Here is a 23,275-nt window from a genome sequence, read left to right as displayed (position 1 = left end):
TCATAGTCAAGCTCACTGACACATAACACCTGTGAATACGAATTCACCGAGTTTTAAATTCCATTACCGAATTTAAGTTCATTTGGATTCCGGTCCCGAGCCAATTACATGTTTTTGGAATCAAAAATCTTACACTAATTCTGAGTGTCCAGTCTGTAAATTGTACCTGGTACATACGCGGTTTCACCATTTTGTTAATCCTGTTGTCTATTTACGTGCTATATTTGGCTTATGTATTTTTAACCAACTTTCAAAATTCATTACAAACATTAATGTTTTCAAAATAAATATGACTTTCGATACATTTCAATTACAAATACCTGATGTATTTAATTTCCGTTTCTTTTACTGCACAATCAGATTACAAAGTTGTAAACTGCCATAAAATCTGAATCTTCAAAATTTCCATTAATCTTATCAAACTTCTTCCAAACTATTAAAGAACAATAAATTCTTTCCGACAGCGGGAGGTTACCACTCATCGTGACGTTTGTAATAAAGGGTAACCGACTGGTGGTAGGATGGTGTATCGATCGCCGCCACCACAAGGTCACAATGAAACACAGTGTAGATACATTATATTTCTTTATAGAATTTATAAAAACAAACTGATCATATTTCACAAACAACTTTTACATCAACATGTAATCCCTTTGTTATAAATGCCTTTTAAATACACAGCTGTCTTGACATTTAGTCACAGTCTAAGTAAATAATTAAAAATATATCAATTTGTTTACGTTTTATGCAAATTTTGTTGAGTAGCGCAGTTATTATTTTACATTTTAGATAAATAATGAAAATCATTATACATAGTAAAAACGAGGTGGCGATGGTTTTCTACATTGGGTTTTGTGTGTTCTAAAATGCTAGTTTTAATTCTGAGTGCTATAGAATGAGAACTATTAGTTGCATTTATTTTTTGTCATTTCTATTATCTGGAATAACACTGTAAAGAACACTATAGAATCTCAATTTTGAAATCGAAAGCAGATGATCTTTGATTCATTGCAAATCGAAGCTCTTTGGGTATCTAAATAACTTCACGTCTAAGGCATTTTAACTTATCAAATTAAATGTTCGTTGAACTATGGTGAAGATGTGCATTTTATGAATTAATTTTCATGAATAAAAGAAATATCTAAATTTAGAAAGATTTCGTTTGACTGCATCGACCTGATTTAAAACTTGCAAATAATTTTTAGGTTCAACAATAGAGTTCATTTGTATTCTGTGAATTCGCATTTTTTTCTAATTAAAATACCTTCGTTTCAAGTTGCTATAGTTATTCTATGACTACAAATTCGCAGTTTTGCCTACTTTTATTTCTGCACAAGAATTACGATCCCAAAAGCTCTCGACCTAAGGAAAGTTAGCTCAGTTTTCTTTTCTTAAATTCCTTCTTTGTTTATTTTTTATTAACACTTCAATCATCATTATCTTTGTCCACTACTAGATAGAGACCTTCTTCAATATGCGCCATTTCACTTGTGTTCGCCATTAGTATGTTGTTACCATGTCTTCGGCCTGTCGCATCCAGTTCTTGCCAGCGACCTTTCGCAGATCGTCATTCCACCTAGGTGGAGCGCGTCCTACACTACGTTTGCCGAATCGTGGTGTCCACTCAAGAGCTCAATAATCCCATCGGTTGTCGGCTCTTCGACAGATATATCCTTCCCACTGTCACTTCAGTTTGCTAATCCTGTGTGCTATATTTGTGACTTTGGTTCTCTGTCAGATAACCTCGTTACGAAGTTTATACTTCAGAGAACCTCGAGCATAACACGTTCCATAATTCTTTGAGCGATTTTGAACTGATGGACTAGCCATACTGTGAACGTCCACGTCTCACTTTAATATCAAACCTAAAACTTTCGTGATCTTATCACAATATCATTAATTATTACTGACTTTAGAAAAATTACAAATTCATATCTTCTATTCAGTGTCATATAAAATATCTTGATAAATAAAGACCAAGAGTCACAATAATTAAAATTTTAATGTTTGTTCGTAGTAGTACATCTACATGGCTCTGCACTGTGACGTGTCGTGTATTCAACCACTGAGGGAGAGGTCGTTCATTGCGAGTTTGTTAACAAATAACTAATGGGCCTCAGTCTTAAATCGATATTTGAATGAATTCGTAGTATTAAAAATGCTAATATTTGTGTTGATTGTCTATAATGAAAAACTGTTGTTTTGGTTTGTTAGTTAATAGTTCATAGATCAATCAGCTTTATATTAAAATGAACTTCTGAGTTCTTACTTGGTCTAATTTTAAGAAGAATCGGGTCTTTATATCTTGCACGGAGGTGGATAATGCAGATTGGTTAGTTCAAATTTATTCAAAGGATATAATTCTGTCAACCCTCTTTCCTATATTAGAAGCCTGTGGTGGAGTAGGTACGGCGCAAATCATAAGAAATTAGCAGAGACCTACCTATGCGCGATAGTAAATTAGGCCAAGGGAAATAAATTGTAACTAATTAAACTTTCCGAAGACTTGCCACGAGCATTGGATCACAATGGTCAGTAATTAGCAAGTTATTTGGTACCTTTGGGTACAATTAACTAAAATCTATTATATATAAAATAATTGTATCAGGCAGATGTCTGTACATTATATGTTGAAGAAAAACTAATAAGAGGATATTTATTAGAGCAACAGCAGACAAAACAACAGTTCTTAAAAATATTGACTGTCTTTATATTTGTACGCATCAAGCACAAATACTGGATGGAACTTAATGCGATTTTCATTCGTGTATTGCTAGGGATCTAACGTTAAATATAGGCATTTTATCTCGAGAAAATATAAAGTGGGACCTTTAGCTCGAAAAAACTTTTCACACTAGCGGAGCCGCGAGCAAAACCTAGTATGGACTAAATTCCCTGTGAAGACTAAATGGATCGAAAATCTTGAAGTTTCAAAGTAGAAGCTTTGAACAGTGAGGATAATAGCTGCTATATTTACGCTAATAATTCTAATAGGGTTTCAAATATTGTAACCAGTAGCCTGATGTTTTGATTAAAGTAGTTTGAGATGATGGCATAACATTTGTTTAGGTAAAGATCTGAACTAAGTACAGATTTGATTAATCTCTTGAGCTTACGAAAATTGATGTTTTACTTGAGTTTCCAATGCTTGAGGAGATGCTTCGTCTCTTAGTGTTATAAAGATAAGCCGCTCCCGCCAGTAAAACGGGTGCTAGCCGTATTTTCAGAAGCTATCTATTTGAAAATTATAAAACACATAGAAAAATATCATCACGTTCCTACAATATGTTATATTTACTTTGGTTAATAATTCCTTTTTTGTAATGTGGATATTGTTTCACTAGTTGTACTTATATAATGAAAATGCCTGTAAAATTGTTCTGGGCCTCTCTACCAAAAATGTATTATATTTTTAATTTATAACCAACACAATTAGACAAATATTTTGTTAAAGAAATTTTTCGTAGTTAAACCTCAAATTGATTTTTTAAAGAAAATTATTATTATTATTAGTAAAACTTTCCATAGTCCCACCCGTTATTCGTACCCCGCAAATGTATGGAGCTAATATTCAAGGCAATTTGCTCAGAGGAGGGCATTAAAAATATTTTATCAAAAGGAACGCATGCATGTAGTTACAAGCATTTTTTTTTCTATTTATCTTTTATTCATTTTTTATTTATCGAGAATAAAAATAAAAATGCACCTTATTTGATATTTATATTTGCTGTCAGGTTTCAATTTGACTATTAGCAATAAGACAATTTTCTATGAAATAACTGTTCGCCAGCAAATTTCGTTCTAATTGTATTTGGATTCAGATCTGTTAAGTATTTAGTTATTGTTGTCATCATAAAATTAATTTCATCTAGATTTGTGTTCATTAAATTTTTAACAAAATATTTTGTATCAACATCTCTTCGATGAAAATCAGGCTTAATAATATTATCTTTGGTATTGTTTTTAGTGATTAAAGTAATTAATAGTATGTGTTTTGCTATTAGTTCAAATTACAACAGAAGCATCATATCTTATCCTTATTAATATTTTAAATGCAAAAATGTACAAAAATTTGGATGTAAGAAGTAAACGCAGAAACTGAATGCATTTGGATGAAATTTAGAACACGAGAAGACCATATCCTACATATTGGCTACTTTTTATTTCGATAATATGTTGCTACAGGAAGAAAATATTTTTTTTTATCAGAATTTTTAGATAGATAATCCTAGCCTCTTACAGGGGCTCTATGAATTAATATGGTATTTTAAGGACTTTTGTGAAAGTAAAAGCTATTCCTACGGACGTAGCCGGGAATAACACATAGTCATAATTTTAATTGATCAGCATTAACTCACTTGGTGGAACATTGTAAAGTTTTGGTCAATGAGAGCAACTTGTTTCGTAATTGTACTTTTTATTTTTTACCTATATACCTGTATCCACATATTCATGTTCTTATGTTAAAATGAATATGATCTACTCAACTCCTCACTTCCAAATTCGAGGATTATGGCAATCAAAATATATACTTAACACTTTAAAGCTTTATATCAACTGACTGTTCATTAAAATCCTTATAATCTGTTCCGAAATTTGAGACAGAGTTCTTGAAGTACAAATAACAGGATAAATCCAAAAATCAGGAACATTAATCCTTACCTTAATAATTCATAAATCGTCGTTAAAGTAAGTTTAGATAAGCATGTTCTCGCGGCAATATATTGCACAAGAATTTCCAGATGTATTTGTACTGGTGGCAATATTTCAATACATGGGAGCTATAAGCTGCAAAATTTGCAGCAGTCGGCTTGCAGTGATTGTTTGAACGGTCAAACTTGTTTATGGAAGTCGACTTCTGCAAGTTTGCTTGTTAATCTTAACCTCCCTTAGATTATATTTACGTACAATAGCGCAAGAAACGAATATTGACATATTTTTTATATTCGTAGCCCCAGCGACTCAGTGAACGACGGGTCATATCAAAAAAGGGAATAGAGTTAATTCCCAAATCAAGATGAGTGTTTGAGAGATTCGCAATTATTTCGATAAGTATTTTGTAACTAAAACCGTCGTATATTCTGATGTAGACTTGTAGTATCTTAGATGTATTTTATAAGAGCATGACAGAGGCACTGGATCTAATGGTAAGTCGAGTGGAGTCCATATAGTGTTGACTAAGACGATTATCCCTTGCCAGTCGACATAATTAATTATACGGCCACGATAATGACCCCACAGCAACTGATGGCAAATAGAGTGGGTTCCAATAAAATGTCGATTGACGAGAGACGATTATCCGTTGCCAGTCGACATAGTTATGCGAGCCTGTTTGAACCAGATACACAATATAATGAAAGAAATGTCACAAGCAATAGAATCGTCGTACACATTATGTTTTGAGAATCGAAAACAATTTTCGGTATACCAAGTTAACCTATAACGTAAACGTCATACTTACGGAATAACGCGAATAAATCTTGTCCAATCTGTCAAGGTTTGTGGTCAATGTCGCATGCACGTCCGGGAACGTAACGTGGCCGCGACGGCGACGTCGCGGTGCCGCAGTCGAATGTCATATTACTAACCGCCGTTCGTTACGGTCAGAAGTCGTCAACTTTTTGCGCATTAGGCATATTGGACTCGTTATTTTTTATATCTGTTCTGTTTCTTGTATTATTAAAGTGACTATAAGCAATTGTCTCATAAGGAGTAGATACAGAATTTTAAGATCAACATTGGTGATTAAATATAAAAAAAAACTTGTAAATATTAAATCGATTTTTTTTTATTTACAGTTTCATTTTCTATCCCAGTAGTTACTTTAGGTTATTTAATTTCTCTAGTCTTCTTAATTAATATAAATCTATGTTTTAATTCAAAAGAAGATTGATGAGACCGTCGCTCACTGCAGATACTAGTTATTATAATTTATTATTCTTTGTTATTTGTGCGTCACAACATAAAAGGGTTAATACACCTTTCATTTTGCAGCGGATAACTTCCATACTTTTAGTTAGCAGTGGTAGATCTCTTGCATTTCGAGGTTATATCTGGCTAATTACCATCAATGTCTATTTCAGCTATTAAGGAGCAGTGTTCGTACATTGTTGCATTCCGATTTAAAGGAAAATGTACCTAATTACTGAGCATTATGTGACTTAATCTCAAGATGACGAGCGCAGTGAAGTGCCAGGAAGTACTTTGTAATCCAAAGTTATTATGTTGCTACTATTTAAGTGCAGTTTCGCTTAGCATCAAGCAAGCAGCACGCTCGTCTCATCGACCTTAACTTTTACAGTATTTTTTTCTTTTAAATCGTTACGAACGCCAATAAAAAGTAGTTTCACCAAATAAACTGTAGATTGCCAGGATCTTCATGACTCTGTACTATGCTCGTCACCTTGAGAGATCGAATGAGTGTCATAATATTTAGTTATTGCACTGGTTTTCGTGGGGCGTAGTAAATAACCGATCTCACCTTTGAGTAGGGTCTTAAGTGGCCACTAAGGTGTTGAATTATTTAATAAACAAAACTTGCGCTGTCACTTAAGCGCTTGTAGCTAAGAGAGTCGGTGCAGATTAATCAACAAAACTCAGCTTAAAATCCATCATATGCTATCACTTAAAAGCTCACTTGAGATGTTGTTAATATCTGTTTATGCAGTATCGACGATGTTAAGACGCTCATTAAAACTTTTACGTATTTTACAACGAATTACGCAAAGGAAGCCCACACATTGCTCCTACAAGATTCCTTTCGCGGTAACCATAGCAACCTCTATAACAACAAATGAATCATTGTGGAAACAATAGTGATTAAAAATTTAATTTAATGTATGAATCATTTCCTAAGAAAAAGTTGGTGGCAACTGTCTAGGAGGTGGGTGGTTAGCAACGTGCACGCAACACGCGGCCGGCAGCGAATTTTCAGTTAAAACTACCACGGTAGCCGTTGTGGCCGGGTTCATAAAAAGTGATAGTTTGTGACAAGTGTTGTGAAGTGTTCAGGATGCGATATCTGGAACCGGTATTTTTTTTCTGGTGAGCGGTTTTTTTTGCTCGTCGAAATTGTGAGATGGTACTGTTTTTGACGGAGTTGTTACGGAAGTTGGTGTAATTTTTTTCCATGATTACCTTTGAAGAATTTTGTGTTTTGGCATTCGAAATTGATAAACATAGTAATTGGAAATATTGAACAAAACTTAGAACGGTCAGGTCACGGTCACCTATGAATATGATTTAGATATTGTCATTATGATTTCAAAAACAAAAGAGTTTATTTATAAAATCAACTGTCAATAACATCTTTATTAAATCTATAGTAATATAGATTTAATAAATCTATAATATTGGATAATACTTTCAACTGTTCATAGATAGTATACAGACCATACAGCTTATGATTTGCAAATCTTTAATTAAAAAATAAAGTTGATATCTATTAGCAGTTTTAGAAACTGAATAAATAATATATCAATTAAATTAATCATGGTTGTTCAATGTTCATGTTTATTGCACCTAATGATCATAGTAATAAAGACGTATATAAGTAGTTTTTTCGTCATTGCTTTGCCGATCTTTCATATGTATTTCGCATTGACTTTTTGGAGCCACCTAACCTAACCTCTACGTGGCAGACATTACTAAACAGATGAGTATATGGCGATTTACAAGTCTGCCCAAAATAAATTATATGTCTAGGTTTTATTCAGCATAAAAAATAGGAATGGTTTTGTAACGAAATATTTACTAGATTTTGTGGAACAATAGGTTAAAAAATTATATATATTGGCTATCACAACCCTTGTTAACATTGTATACTAAACCAAACCGACATACCACAATTATGTAGACCAAACATTTCGTAGTTATACTTGTTAGAAACAAGAACTATACTACAAAGCAATATAAACAATATAAACATTATAACATTTCTTGTAAATATTTTTTTGAAGAAAGAACGTTACGCACGTCTACCCTTGTCATCTGAATGGGATCTAAAATAAATCGATTGCTAAGGATATGTAAAAAAAGTTAAAAATTAAGCTGTGAAAAGACTTAATTACAGTATATTTTGCTTCATTTACGTGGAAGTTAGAATAATTATAAGGATTTGTTGTTATCGGATATTAGTTTAAAAACATTTTTTTGAAATTCTAAATGAACAAAGAAATGTTTGAACCTCGATTATTTCTAAATGTCGTGCATATTTCCCTATACATTTGCAGATGTATATACAGAAAGAAACATGTTGAAATTCATTTAAAGTATTTACTGCCTCGGTAGCGTTGAATTGCATGTGCGGTACGACACTGCTTTGAGATCACGGTCTCGGGTTCGAATCCCGGATCGGGAAATATATTATTGGTATGGGTTTTTCTACTATGGATCACGCCGGAGTCTGGACTCTGAGCTTGATAAGGCGGTAGACTCGCCCCCCTATTACATCAAGGGATGGAACACACCTAGACGAAAAGTGGGTGTCCAGATTGCATTTCTACTTACCCTTTAGGGAATAAAAGCGTGATGTGTGTAATTAATAAATAAACACCCTTCACACACAATTATGACATTTATTATTCGCATGATCTTTCAATGACATTGAATACAAAATAATAATACTGTATTTTAATATTTAATAAGCGTATCTTATCGTTTCAAAAAACAATCAACTTTTATTTATGGAGTTAATTATATTATGAATGGTGTTTACTTGCGCTATGGTTTTAATATCTTTGTAGGCTACAACACTATCTAGTGTCGTGTTACATGTCACTATATGTTTATGAAGTATTTATTTTTTAATATCTATTAATCGTTGAAATAAAAGTTTTTCGGATTTTATCGCGGTATTTTATATTATAATTTTCTCTGGAAGTTTCGAAGACTTTGCAACCTTCGTGGTCACGGGACGGACTGAAATATTATTCATCCGAATGTATTGAACCTTTTCTTAAATGCCATAACTTGGCAGGAAATTGCAGGTAAGCGATTTAAGAATATTGCTTTGATAGAGTTTATTGCGATAGAGTTCTAGAATAGACTGGCTAAAAAACAAACAGCAAATTGCAATCGAATTAACACTTTATAATCCCTACAATATGTCATTTAAAATATGTATCATAAAACAAGCTTGAAAATTTAGGTACAATATTCATATTAACATAATATTGTTAATTAAAATTCCCGTCTTAATAACGCTTTTATTTTCATTAAAATAATTATTTTTTTACCGTTATTAGTGAAGGAACGGAAAATTTCACTAACCTTCAGTATAAATCAACAAGGTTAGGAAAATTGGGGAATTCGTGTATTTTTATAACTCTTCAATGTCAAGTGTGTTTAGCTGAAGGATGTTTCGCACGCTCGCATTCGTTTTGTGGCTTTATGTTATTAAAATATTTTAGGGTTCCCTACCCAAAGAGCACCAATTTTATTACTAACTTACAGTGCCGAAAAATGAAAATTCCCGAAAGGGAACACAACACACAAGTCACGCATTTATCGTCAAAGGGGTATGCAGAGGCGCAACCAGGGCACCTACTTTTCGCCAAGTTTGTTCCGTCCCATGATGTGATAGGGGGCGAGTCGATCACCATATCGGGCACAAATTCCAGACTCCGGGTTAATACTGAGCAGACCAAACGAAATACTAATAAATAATAATCACTGTGCCCGACCCGGCATTCGAACCCAGGACTTCAGAGCGCTGCCGTACGGCGAATGCAGGTATAACTACGCCACCGACTAATGTACATAAATGTGGTCTGCAAATCGTTCTGATGATAATCAAATTCTTCACTAGGCCAGCGTGGTGGACTAAAGCCTAATCCCTCTCAGTAGTAGAGGAGGCCCGAGCCCAGCAGTGAGACAATATATAATACAAGGCCGATATTATTATATATTATATGGCAGATCTCCTATAAAATAATAACAAAGATAGAAAGTGCTGTGGTACGGAATCCTCGTGGGGAATTTAAGTTTGCGCTTGACGTGTTTTTTATTTAATGCGTGCGTGTGTTTTTCCATACTTAAACAACGCAATTTGAGATTTCTAAAACGACTTCATGTATTAATTTATTCGTAAATTAAGCACTTATAATTTAATTATATTTAAATTATAATGGTACTTAATATTCGAGTACTACATACATACTTACGTCCCTTTCCCATTACAGGGGTAGGTAGACGTGTAAAAACACATACATTTCGCCAAATATGTTTAGGTGCCATTTCCAGACTCCAGTGTAATATCGAGCAGTAAAATCCAACATTACTTTGCCTGACCCAGGATTCGAACCTAAGACCTCAGCGTGATAATTATAACGCAACACAACTACGCCATCGAGGCAGTCTACTATGTTAATTATAATATTTATTGCACGGTAATTTATGCAGTTAACCATCGAAACCGTTAACGTTTAAGTAGCTATAATTATTCATTATTCATACTATAATAGATCTAAGGTATAAAAAATTTGAAATATAAAAAAAGAACATACAATGCTTCAACTGCGCATCCAAATCAGGTTTTTCAAAACACCAATAGATTATTTTTCGTATTTATCATATTTAGAATTAGGTTAAGAGAATTTTTTAAATAACTTGTTTTCGTTCTCCTATAATGTTAAATTAACACGTGACCAAAATAACATAAAATCAATACTGCTGGTTCAACATGAGCGTTGTCTAAAGTAATAAGAGTTACTATAGTATACTTCTATGAGACCAGTGTACAGCTTGAAGGAATAAAAGGTAGCCTACCTCATAACTCACGACACTGTCTATCTGTATGCTAAATTTCATCGGAATCGATTCAGCATTTCGTGCGTTGATTTTCATTATCAAAGCATATTAAACCGCCGCAGTTATATTGTTAAGATATTGTGAGTCAGTAAGAATTTCATCACGCAAATTAAAAGTGATTACAAAGTTCATCACTCATACACGTAAGGTCTTGCGCATACCGTAAGTAATGATCATTACATCACCAATACGTTTGTCGTTGACATTTCTCAGACATAGGAACGTGCAATTACCTGACCAGTAGCGCTCGCCTCATCCGGGAAGGATAAGCACGAAATCAGGCGTAAAGTGGACTCAAGGGGAACTGACGATTTACTGACTAGATCGGCTTCCTTGAGGGTAGTGAAAAATGGACCGGTTATATGATGATATATTATAGGGACTTTTCTGTTTTTATATACTGCAGAACATATGTTGAAGCCAGTTGAACACAGTGGTTGTACTGGTATATTATTTATTTATTTAAGGACCTCCAAGGAAGGATACACGGCATATATTAAAAAAAAAGTAGCATTTTTACAATTAGCAATGTGACGTGACTCTTCAATTAAAGGAGACCACAGCATGCAAATTTATAAACGATATGTATTTGAAAGTAAATACTAACAATTGTATTGATTATCACATATTGGCTTTAGATGGAGATATGAGATTTAGTTTTGTAAACATCTGTATACTATATTTGTCATTAAACCTTTTTTATGATATAAAACACACTTTCTGTAACCCATGCTTTTATCCAATAATGAAACAGCAAAAAAAATTGGCCATTTATTTAGAAAAAAAAGAAAGAAAGAAAACTATTAAATATTTAAGAGAAAGAAGTGTGGCAGTAGTATAAACACAAAACCTCATCCAAAATTTATGATTCCCTCATTTTATTGGTTGATTTCTAAATTCTGAAAGTTACCGATTCCACCCTCGTATTTGAAGAGATATAAGAAATTCTATTAGTATCAGTTTCGAAATTCGTTTATAACAAGTCTGATCCCTAAGTTTTGTAGGACATTCGGGAATTCAAGCGTAGACACTCCTCTGGAATCTAATTATAGGATCAGTTTGTTTTATAGGTCTGAGGACTGAGTTTATATTTCAGGTAAGCAATAATGGATCATTTTGTCACTTGTTAGTAAGTATCAAAACTGTCTGGCACGTAAAAATTTTGATTTGAAAAGTGTCTTTCTAAGTGTAGTATTGATAGTACAAGATTTTTTTTTTGTAATAGCACTGTATGTCTGCAAAGTGATTTGTACCATTTAGAGTTGTGAAGTTAGCTATTTAACTTTCGGCTTCACCTTTTTGACTGTCAAAATTCATAATTAAAATTCCATATTACCAGTTTCATGTTACAACGTCCTTGAAACTAACATGCAAAGTACTAAAGCCACAATCGGTTTCATACAAGACAATTCACTTATTCAAATTTAATTTGTACCTAACCGGGAGCACGCGATACACATTATGTTTGTCATCCAAGTTGTCATACACGTCAGTTATATACCTTAAACACGCGATGGTTTACTGTAGGTATCAAAGCTTGGGATAAAATTCTAACTTCTTCAATCTTTTGACTGTTTAATTACCCAATTTTTCGTGTTATATTATATTGCTTGCTTTATTGCTTTGAATGACGCCATGAGCTTGCCGTTCACCTGATGGTAAGCAATACGACCGCCCATAAACAGCAGAAACACTGTCTAACACCTTGAATTACTAAGTACCTATTCTTTGGTATTCCACCGCGCTCGCCGTCCTGATAATTCTCATTACCTTTGAATCTAATATTACTTAGAATAGTAACTGTTGGCATTCTGTTTTAGAGAAAGTTACCAAATTCAAAACTTAATTTAGTTTAAACTACTATTAGATGTATTGATTCCAAGAGATAAATTATGTCGGTTTTATTTTTTGTTCGAGGCTCTACCCTCATGAAAAACGGTAAATTCATCAGAATAAAGTTTATCAATGCAAAAAAAATATGGCCTGTGATTCAGGAACTCTATAGCTTCTCGTAAGATAAATATTTTTTGGAATAATTTTAGTAGTCATAGGTCATGAGTATACCTTTTTATAAACTCACTTTCCTTCTTTGTTAGTGATAATTGAAATAAACTGCCTATTTACTACATGGCCTGTGTTTCTTATTAACTCAGCACGATGCACTTTTACACAAATCATTATAATCTCATACTAAATGTTTAAGGAACAAGTAAAAATGAATCTTACATTTACTATGTAAGAGCTCTTTTCGATTGACATGATAACTTCATTAGCAATGATGATTATCTCAAAGATAATACCATTAGAAACCCTGTTGTTATTGTTAATAATGTTATTATACAGTATAACTGCGTGATTGTTAATTAAGTTACGTAGGGTTTGTGAATAGTGAATATAATCAGTTCATCTTCGCTTGATTACGTAAAGAACCAAATTAATTCCGATGTATTTGTCTTAGTGCAATAATAGAGAAGTGTATAACACAAATGGGTTACCTAATAATAAGTAAGGTCAGAGGGCCCTATTCCGTACGGGGTTTATCCGTCTTTTTGCTATTCCGGGCATTTTAATCGAAGGACAATTCCGATAGTCGTATAGACAAGAAATTGAACAAATCCAATATATACAGCTATCAAAGCTTTCTTTCGATTTGGTCGCCCGTAATTGCAAAAAGACGGATATGCCCCTGCAGACGGTTTGGGGTCCCCTGACCTTACCTATTATTTCGAAGGACGGCTTGCTTCTGCTCTTACACCACACGAATGTAAGGTAGACGCAATATACCTTTTCAGGGATTTTTAAGAATTTGCCTTTTTAAAAATGGCCTTCTGCCAAACACCTCTACTAGATATTGATTGACTGGCAAATTGTGTTAAAAAAAATTACCTGACCTGATCGAACCCAGAGCCTTTTAATCTAAATGTAACGATTGATTTCTGACGTTTACGCGAATGTAAGCCATTAAAATAAATCCCTCCGTGACCATGAAAGATGCAGTCTTCGAAACGTCGGGTGAATAATCTTTTACTAAATATAAAGATTTTTATAAAAAAAATATTTATTCTCTCGAATACTTATAAAAAGCTTAGATGTTAGTGTCTTATTTCAAATGTCTTTTTACACTACAATACACAATTTCTTTCTGAATACAGTCACTAACAAGCAACCCTTTGAAAATACCTATTTTACAGAGCCAAGTCTTAGTAATCCGTAGTTCCTTTGACTAACGAATACCGTACTGAATACCATATATTCGTTAAAGTCAAAGGAATGTTTTAACTAAATTAGGCTTCAGTAATTGAAATATTGGATAAGTTAGTGAGAGAATGATAATTGAAGCAGCCATCACATATACATGTATTCCCTCAGGATGTGGAGCACAGTAAACTATTGCAATGGTTGTAATATAAATTTGTAGGCAATTTTATGAGATGTTTATACTTTACTAGATGTTGGTACTTTACTAGCCTTTGCTTGCGGTATTACCCGCATGTAAGAGTTTTTAGAGATAAAAGTCCTGCTATATATTTAACCTGTATATCATGTAGCTTATGTCCTTCCCAGGGTCTCAAACTCTGACTATACTAAATTTCATTGAAATTTGTTTGGTACTCTTAAGGTAATCGTGTTTGGTCAAAGCGAGTTATGTAATTTATAACTTTCCTCGATAATTGTGCTATCCAACACTACAAACATTTTTCAGTGCGAACCAACAATTCTTGAAATGAGCGCGTTCAAATAAACAAACTCTTCAGCTTTGTACATTAGTATAGGTTGTAATACTTATAGTTGTGTTATAGCAAGTTGGTTTATTTGTAGTTTTACTTTTTAATTGTCTCGTCACTGACTTATTATTATTACTTTACTAATAAATTGCACATAAATAACATGAATTTCTATACATATTTTAAGACTATCATGCCAGCTAAGCGGCGGTAGCCTAGTTGAGTGTAGAACGGTCTGTCGAGACGAATGCCCACAGGTTCAAACCCCAATAGCACGCACCTCTGACTTTTTAAAAGTCATGTATAATTTGTACATCATCGCTTGCTTCAACAGTAAAGGAAAACATCGTGCGGAAACCTGCATACCCGAGAAATTCTCTATAGGAATTTTAAGTGTGCGTGAAGTCTACCAATGCGCACTGGACCAGCAGGACTAAGGCCTAATACCTCTCAGTAGTATAGGAAGCCCGTGCCCAGCAGTGGGGCAGTATATTATACAGGGCTGATATTATTATATGCCAGCTAATTACTCTTCGCATAACCCAATAAATATACCTTACTATAATCTCGGGCACATGTATTCAATGCACTTTAAACATAGTAACAACAATTCACTTCAGACACGTCTAGATTACTAGGAGAAACGTGCGACCATTACTCCAGTGGGCGGTCAAGTAATTGAGGATGCATTTAAACATTGTAAACTCGTGTTCGTGTTTACTTCTCATGCTTTAGGAAATATGCCGAAATGACACCTATGACCGGAGCATAGAATTTTTATTCGGGAATGCAAAAAATGCTAGTAATTTATTATTTGACTGTCTCAGTGGCCTAGTTTTCTTACGAACGCGGTACGACAACCGCTCTGAAGTCCTGTGTTCAAATACCGGTTCGGACAAATTCGAGTTGCTGCTTAGTATCAGTCCTGAGTCTGGAATTTGTATATACCTATAAGCTCGTTCTCTATCATAACATGAGACAGGAACACATAATATGGCAAAAAATTGGTTCTTTGATTGATTTTTTGATGATGAGAACTGCTTTTCGAACTGGTGGTAAAGTTAATATTGACGGAATCTAAATAATGTATAACATTTAACAGGTCCAAATAAATTATTCCATTTCATTTCATATTATAGTAATCGAATTCAGACATACGTGTCACAACGAACTTTTAGTTTCACCAAGGAATATTGTCATTCAATTTGAAACAAAATGCACAATGCACATTGCTGTAGAAATAGACAGTAAACACAATATACCTAGTAAACCTAGCAAGGGAGAATATTTGTGTTTACCTGCATTGTAAACATTGTGCATAAGGTGTATAACCCGATATAGAGTCCCTTGCAAGTATGCCGCGTTCCGGGATCAGCATGCGTGTGGGCAATTACAAACAGACCGGGACAATAGCGTTGACTGGCGAGAGACAGTCTCTCGTAAATCGACACTATCTAGACTCTACTTCACATATCATAAAGTTCAGTAGGGTTGTTGCTGTATCCATTTAAAAATATATATAACAAACATCATACTATATTATATCGAAATACTAAAAGTTTCAGATACAAGGCAAGTGGTCAGTGGGTCGCCCATTTCCTTCGCTGGGTATCGATCGTAAATCGATATTTTATTACTAAGTAATAAGCGCTGTCGACGATATGAGCTGTTTGTACGATTAGTAATTATTTTCGTGTAGAAAGTAACATTCAGAGTAGAAATATTTAGGCAGGTGTTCATAATTGTTGAAGTATGAGGGATCCAGTGTTGCTATGATCCAAGTCATGTTTTGACTACACTGCACTTGCTTTAAAGATCAAGTGCTAGTCTTAGCTAATGTTAAACTTTGTGGTAAACTAATTGCAATGACGTATATACTGCAATGTGAACATGTCCCACTCAACAAATTTATACATATTATTGGTATAAGTTCTAGTCCCAACTGTGAACAGTGTGATGCTATTGAAGATATAATTTGTTGAGGGAATGTGCTAGATCTAGAAATTTCCGTGAAATTCTGAGGAAAAGTCATAACATAACCCTCAGATCGACATCCTCTAAAGTGTTCTCTCAGAGCCTCTGTATACCATCTTGTAAATTGTGTGTAAATGAGTTCTACGTATTTTACAATGGCTAACATAGTTTTTTAGAAGTTTTAAAGTCTCTAAATAATTCAAGAAAAGAAAAGATGGCTGGCCCATCATTCCAAAACGAATACAAAAATATTTTAAATTTTAAATATGTAATTGAACTTTAAACCTACAATTATTTATAGAGATGATAGATCATCTGTAGAATTTATCATGTGGATATCCATTAATAATATGTCCCTTATGTTTGTTGCAGACTAATCGGCGGCACTGGAATGTCCCCGTACGCGACCATCTCGTGTCCAGACCCTGCTCACAACCATGATTCCCTGCACATGGCCGACCACACTATTTTTCTTGATATGGTATGTATTTGTTTGAGTATCGGACAATGACATCCTGTGGATGAAGTTTATTCCTGGAGTGAATTATTTTCTTTCATTGAGGATCATCAAAGTGACGTAACTGCACCTGATGATAAATGAAGAGCCCAAAAACATGTCGAACGCTAAGAGATGATCCCCGAACGGTTGGCACAGGTATGCCACCCGCTAAATTGCTTCTTTACGCTTCGTTTTTTAATTTAAAATCATTACGAAGAATAAGGCTACACAATGTAAAACACTGTATTAATATAACACGTGGGGCTCAAATTATTGACAGCCTCCGAAAAGAACAGTTGGATTTAAAACCATAGGTTTTCGATTGGATTCACACACAAATTAATGTTTATGTTGGAGTATGTACTAATACATAAATAATATAACGTATTGTAGAAGTTAATATAAAGAGTGTAGTCTAATAGTCTAAAACCATCAACACGTCTCAAGTCTCGACAATATCATCCGCTATTACATGGCAACCCTGCCAGTCGCGTCGGCGCAGCCCTACGCTACCGCGCAACCCCAATATTCTTTCTAGTCTGTATACCACACGAAAGACTTTCGTCATGGTTAATATTCGCGACACGATTTAGACACCGTAGTGACGTCAATCCACCAGATTCCAAGAATGTATGAAACACGGACGTATGCGTGGGACAGGATCTCGACGTTGGAATAAAATATTATTTTGTAATATTTAAAGCTTCCACCTTACGTGCGTTGAATTTATAAACTAAATCCCCACAGAGTTTTGATCCAAATTAAATGCACGGACATTTTATATTTCAATTACGTTAACGACATTTTTATAAGTTATTTTGTTAGTCATTTAAGTATGGTAATGAACTAATAATAAATAGCGCTTCTATAATATCAGTACTTTTTGCAGTTAATTATTTATGATAGGTACCTAAACTTATTATTATTATTATATGTGTAAAAGTTTGAATGTTTGTTAAAAGCGAAAAAGACCTCACTGCACCTGATGGTAAGTGGAGTGGGTCGAATAGAATGTCGACTGACGAGATATGATTACTTTCGGCAGTCGATACAATTATGCCGGCCAGTTACAGCCGGATATACACAGGCTGATCCCGAAACGCGTCACACTTACGTGAGCCACTATTACGTGTTTTAACACCTTGTGTACAATAGCCGCTATTCGGGCGGATATAAAATACATCCTACAACCAGCACACCAGCTACATATTCCGGTTATAAAGGATATTGTAATTTCCAGTTAGTAAAAGAATTTTCAAGGCAGTATTTACAGAGGTTGGCGCATTGGAACTTCGTCTTCTTTAATGTATTAACACATATTATAATTAAAAAAATGGCAAATTATTGCTAAATAATTTTACTTATTTAAACGTCCATAAGAACACATAGACATCAAACATGACAACTAGAAAAGTTTTAGGTAATTGCGTTTGAACCTCAAACATAAAATATAAGAACATATTTTCTATTTTTGGTTTCAAAATTTACAAAATTCCTCGCGAACTACTATTTTAGGCATAGTTTGAAGTTATAAGGCAAGCCGATATAATCAGCCGCTACTTTTTTTATGAGACTGTTCTGCCCTCCATTAGGTGCAACGTAGACCAGATAAAAAAGTTGCAGTGACCCAAGCATCCTGTAATTATCCAGTGAGGCCGGCTTTGACAACTACGATTCAATTAAGGAACATAATAGTATTCCTGGGTCCACCGGCCATCTTGTTTGTCCCGCAACAGATTTAGTATACCACTTGATACTCATGCTACCGATTTAGATTTTCTTTCCAGCTCCGACCGTCGAAGTCCCGTTTAGTGTAGAAGGTTAAAGAGATCAATAATATGATTTAATAAAACTATTTTGCTGATTTTATCGCGGTTTTTATATTATAATTAAATCGGAACCCAAAAAACAAGCTGCTAGAATTCAAAACACTGTGGGCTGCATAGATCGGATCATCATGAGCTAAACATGAAAAAAATATATAATTGTAATATGTAGGTAGATATTGTAACTTTGATTTTTCGGATGACCAACACTTCGGTACGCCTCGTAACTACGAAAGATGCAAATTCTTCGCAAAGTCGGGAGAAAATTATCATACAAAAACCGCTATGAAATACGCAAAATAGTTTTATATCAATGTCTTACATTCACGTAAACATAAGAAATAATTATTTTGATTATATTTAATCATGGTAAACAAGACTAAAGTCCCTGAGATTTCATGATCAGTCAAGTAGTTAATGTGTGTTGAAGATCGATGATTACCCAGAAATTTGTTTATCCTTACGAGAATGTTTTTAAATTGTAGATGTCATGAGACTATAAAATATGGGATCTGATAATTTTCAGGGTAAAGCAATACACGTTATATAATAAACTCAAGTCTATCATATCTGGCACTATTCCAAACTCAATCAAATCAGGCAGTTTCAAACCCAGTACATTTATTTTCATTCGCCTTATCGGTTGACCGAAAGCCTAACCAACTTCGAAACCCTTATCTGCTTTACCTAAGCCAGCTACGCAATGATCTATATAAAACATAGATACATAAAAAAGTTACAAACTCCTAAGTGTTCGGTAACAGTGGCGTCGCGTGCGATGCGTCTTATCACTTCTTATCAGTGAAGGTCGTGGACATCGTTAGACTACACCCAGTCTAGGGCCCACCTATCCGGTGTCGGACGTTCGATACATTCGCGGCCAAGGGGAACGGACGCTATTAATTCTACTTATAGTGTGATTTGTACTCAATTTTACGCGCAATAGATCACTTTTTTGTGTGTACCTTTTTCTCAGGCACACGTGGACCTATTAAGTGGAAATTTATATCAAATATTCGGATCTATAGTCTAGATCTTTCAGCTGTGAAACTATAAAGATATGAATGTATATGTTGCATAGTTTGCGATGTCACAATGGAATCAAAATCTATGGGTTATTTTTTGTTGACCTAGAATTATGAAATTTAGTAAGAGACAATGTTTCACAGCATATCTAACGTAAAAAATCTGGAAACCTTAAATATGTACCTAAATATTAAAAAAAAAAACAACTAGTTTGTTTCCCTATTTTTGTAGTGTGGGTTTTCCATATTACACAATTATTATTTTTAGTAAAGTCTTTTCCGTTCCTGTTTCTATAACTCAAGTGCAAAAAATACGAGTTTCCTGAACGAAGACTGCAGACCTGTAAAAATAAACAATTTATGCCTTCAATTTATATAACTTGCCCAAAATAACATCTGCAGTATAGCGTGCACCATTCCATTGGCCTTAAGTGTAGTTGGCTAAAGTTCAAGGTGGTCTTCGCGATGGAATGGTCATGCCATCAATCTCGCCGATTCAAGACAATCAGGGTAATACTGTGTCGCTTATCTGCCACTAGATTATATCGAATCTAATAAATTAGGTGTTGTGGCCGTGAGCACTTCTCGTGGATTTACTGAAATGGTCTGTTAAAACTTGGGTTCCATTTCCAAAAACTTTTTAAAATCTAACATGATTTGGACTTGATCCTTCAAGTAGAACTTATAACATAAACCCAAAGAAACATGCTGCAGATATATTTGTCAAAAACCTATTTATTTTTATCACATTTATCCATTGTTCGAAAATTGCTGTCTACACCATAAATTATACTAACAAAAGCAATGAGTCCACAATCACTGTTACATAAATCGATATTCAGACTAGGCTTTGTGATTATATCCATATCAAGGTCACTTTGATTAATGGTTGCAGCCACGACGGACATGCTCAACACTTCAGTCACTGTCAGTATGATGAATTATACGAAGGTCAATGGTGGGCAAGGGCAGATAGCATCGTTCCCTGAGGTGGGGTGATTTCCTGCACAAATCGTTTGGCACGAGGTTATCGTGCTAATCAAATAAATCAGCTGTATCTCCTCGATCTTATGGCTTTTCTTGCAAGTGTTGGTCTAGCTTTAATCTAACATTTGAATCAGTGTACAAAATAATACGATATTCTAGAATTTGGATACTGGTCAACTGGCAAAAGAGAAGTTGAGATTTTTTATGGTTAACCAACAAATTTCGAAGTTCCAAAACCATGAAATAGACGACAAATGTCCGAGTCAAAGCAAATCGCCGACTTTAGATATAGGCTAAAAAAAATTCGCCGTATGTTTACTAAAAATGTACTAGAATTTTCCCATGGAAATCTTAAAACACGTGTCACACTGAGTAACATTAAATTGTGGTATACCATTTTAACTCACAATATCAAAGTCACGAATATGTCAACGGTAACCAAAGTTAAACAAGAGTTATGCGTATTTGAACAATGAGTATACAGTTGATACAATAAGGAGTAATACATTATCATATGTATGAAAATTTCAACATCAAATAAATATATTTCCTAGAAATGTGTATGACGTGAGACCTTTGTTTTTTTCCTTATGTATATAAATATAGTCTTCTACAATTATTATGATGATGATCAAACTGGGAACAAAGATTGCTATAGTAGCCATATGAAATCTTTGTAAATAAATTACCGCAATTCGCTGCGTGGGTCAGTAGTGCTAAAAATGCAATGGATTACTATGCATGGACATTAGTGAACGATCGTCTTTGAGAACCTGAATACGTATTCACAATGCAGATAATATTATGGATGATCTTAAAACATTAACATTTTAATGCAATACATCATAGAAAAACCTACTTTTAAAGTTTGAAAATTTTCCTTGCTTGATCCCATTAACCAAAACAAACAGCCGAAGGACCTTTCGCAAACGTCCATTCATTGCAAACCCTGACACATTTCACCCCATTAGACAGTGCAATCAATATTCAAACATACTAAATATAGAATGTTGGCGTGCAAGTAACACGAATCGATGACGCTGCCTTGGCCCGGATGGGGCACTTCTCACGTCATTTTTGTATTTGCATTTATAACCCAGCGGCCAATAAACTTGATTTCCCTGAGGCAACATAATGGGTAGCATTACCGAAGGGTGCAAGAGATTCCGTCCCATATTTCTTTGGAGTGATTTATATTTGAGAAATATGTTTTGTGGTGTTTTGGAATACTTGGGTACCATATGTTTTTTTTGGAGTGTTGACAGCGGTTTTGGTGTAAAGGCTAACGCTGAGATTGTAGGAACACCCATGATAATAGAATTAATTGAAATGAAATTAATTAATTTATTTCAAACCTGTAAATTTTTTAATTCCATCAATATTAACTATAACACTATTTCGGAAAGCAGTTCTTCCAGAGAAGGACGGGCAAGAAGCTCTGATGTTGCTTAAAGTCAGTCAGTCAATGTATAGGCTACAGTGTATGATACAGAGAAAAAAAATACAAACTTTTTGAAATGAATTATGAATTTCCATACAAATGCACAACCCTTTCAGGAATCATGAAATAATTGAACCTGAAATTCTCTAACTACCCCTAGTACTTAAATATAGTAAATGTAATGGAGAACAGTCCACACAAGCAGCAGTTGTTTACGAGTATGACGCATGTGCCAGCCATCGGCCTCAACTATTTTGTAGGAAATACAATACAATCCCAAAAACGCAGTAATTACATACAATACTCGAAGGTTATTTTGTTTCATACGGCCACGGCTAAGTGTACCCACTGTACCTAATGGTAAATGGGATGGGGTCCAATGTCAACTAACGAGAGATGATTACCCCTCGACAGTCGACACGATTATGCCGGCCTGTTGGAATCGGACAAACACAGGCTGACCCCGGATAGAAAAGTTTGGCGGATACGTGTTTACAATTAATATCTGAATGGGGTGAAAGAAATCGCCTTACATTCGCACCTCACAAAACGTTCCAACTGCTTTTAAAAGGTATATTAAAATCACCGCCGCGAATAAAATTTAATAATATTGTTGTAAAAAGGAAAGAATCGGTTTGTTATTTAGGTTTGATTTTAGAACGAAATTTTTCCTTTCTAGAGCATATAAAAACGTCGGGGAAAAATCAAAACGTAACTTTTACGCCTTGACAAGGATATCGACCTCTACGTGGGGACTGTCTTTCACTACGCTCAAAATCATCTATGGAGCGACTTACTTAGCTTGCATTACATACGGATCACCTGTATGGGCCGATAGGGCAACTATCGGTGCTGTGCGCAGGAAACTGCTCCAGAGTCAACGATTGGCGTTGATATTCTTGTGCAAGGCGTATAGAACTGTTAGTACAGAAGCTTTGCCTGTCCTCGCGGGTGTACTCCCTGTCGATTTGGAGGTACAGCGTCGCGCC

General features: G+C 34.6%; 1 protein-coding gene across 1 annotated transcript in view; it reads left to right on the top strand.

The window, feature by feature from the left end:
- Positions 1–6,931: 6,931 nt before the first annotated feature.
- The window catches only part of LOC119190201 (glycine receptor subunit alpha-1-like), a 41,713-nt gene continuing 25,369 nt past the window's right edge, over positions 6,932–23,275 (top strand). Inside the window, exons 1-2 of the mRNA XM_037441517.1 lie at positions 6,932–7,044; positions 16,881–16,989. Of these exons, the coding sequence (XP_037297414.1) occupies positions 16,946–16,989 (44 nt within the window). The 5' untranslated portion in view covers positions 6,932–7,044; positions 16,881–16,945. The remainder of the gene's footprint in view (positions 7,045–16,880; positions 16,990–23,275) is intronic.

The sequence above is a fragment of the Manduca sexta genome, chromosome 22, assembly GCF_014839805.1.
Source record: "Manduca sexta isolate Smith_Timp_Sample1 chromosome 22, JHU_Msex_v1.0, whole genome shotgun sequence".
Classification (NCBI taxonomy): domain Eukaryota; kingdom Metazoa; phylum Arthropoda; class Insecta; order Lepidoptera; family Sphingidae; genus Manduca; species Manduca sexta.
Note: the sequence above shows the minus strand (reverse complement) of the source record. Positions and strands in the feature narration are given on the sequence as shown.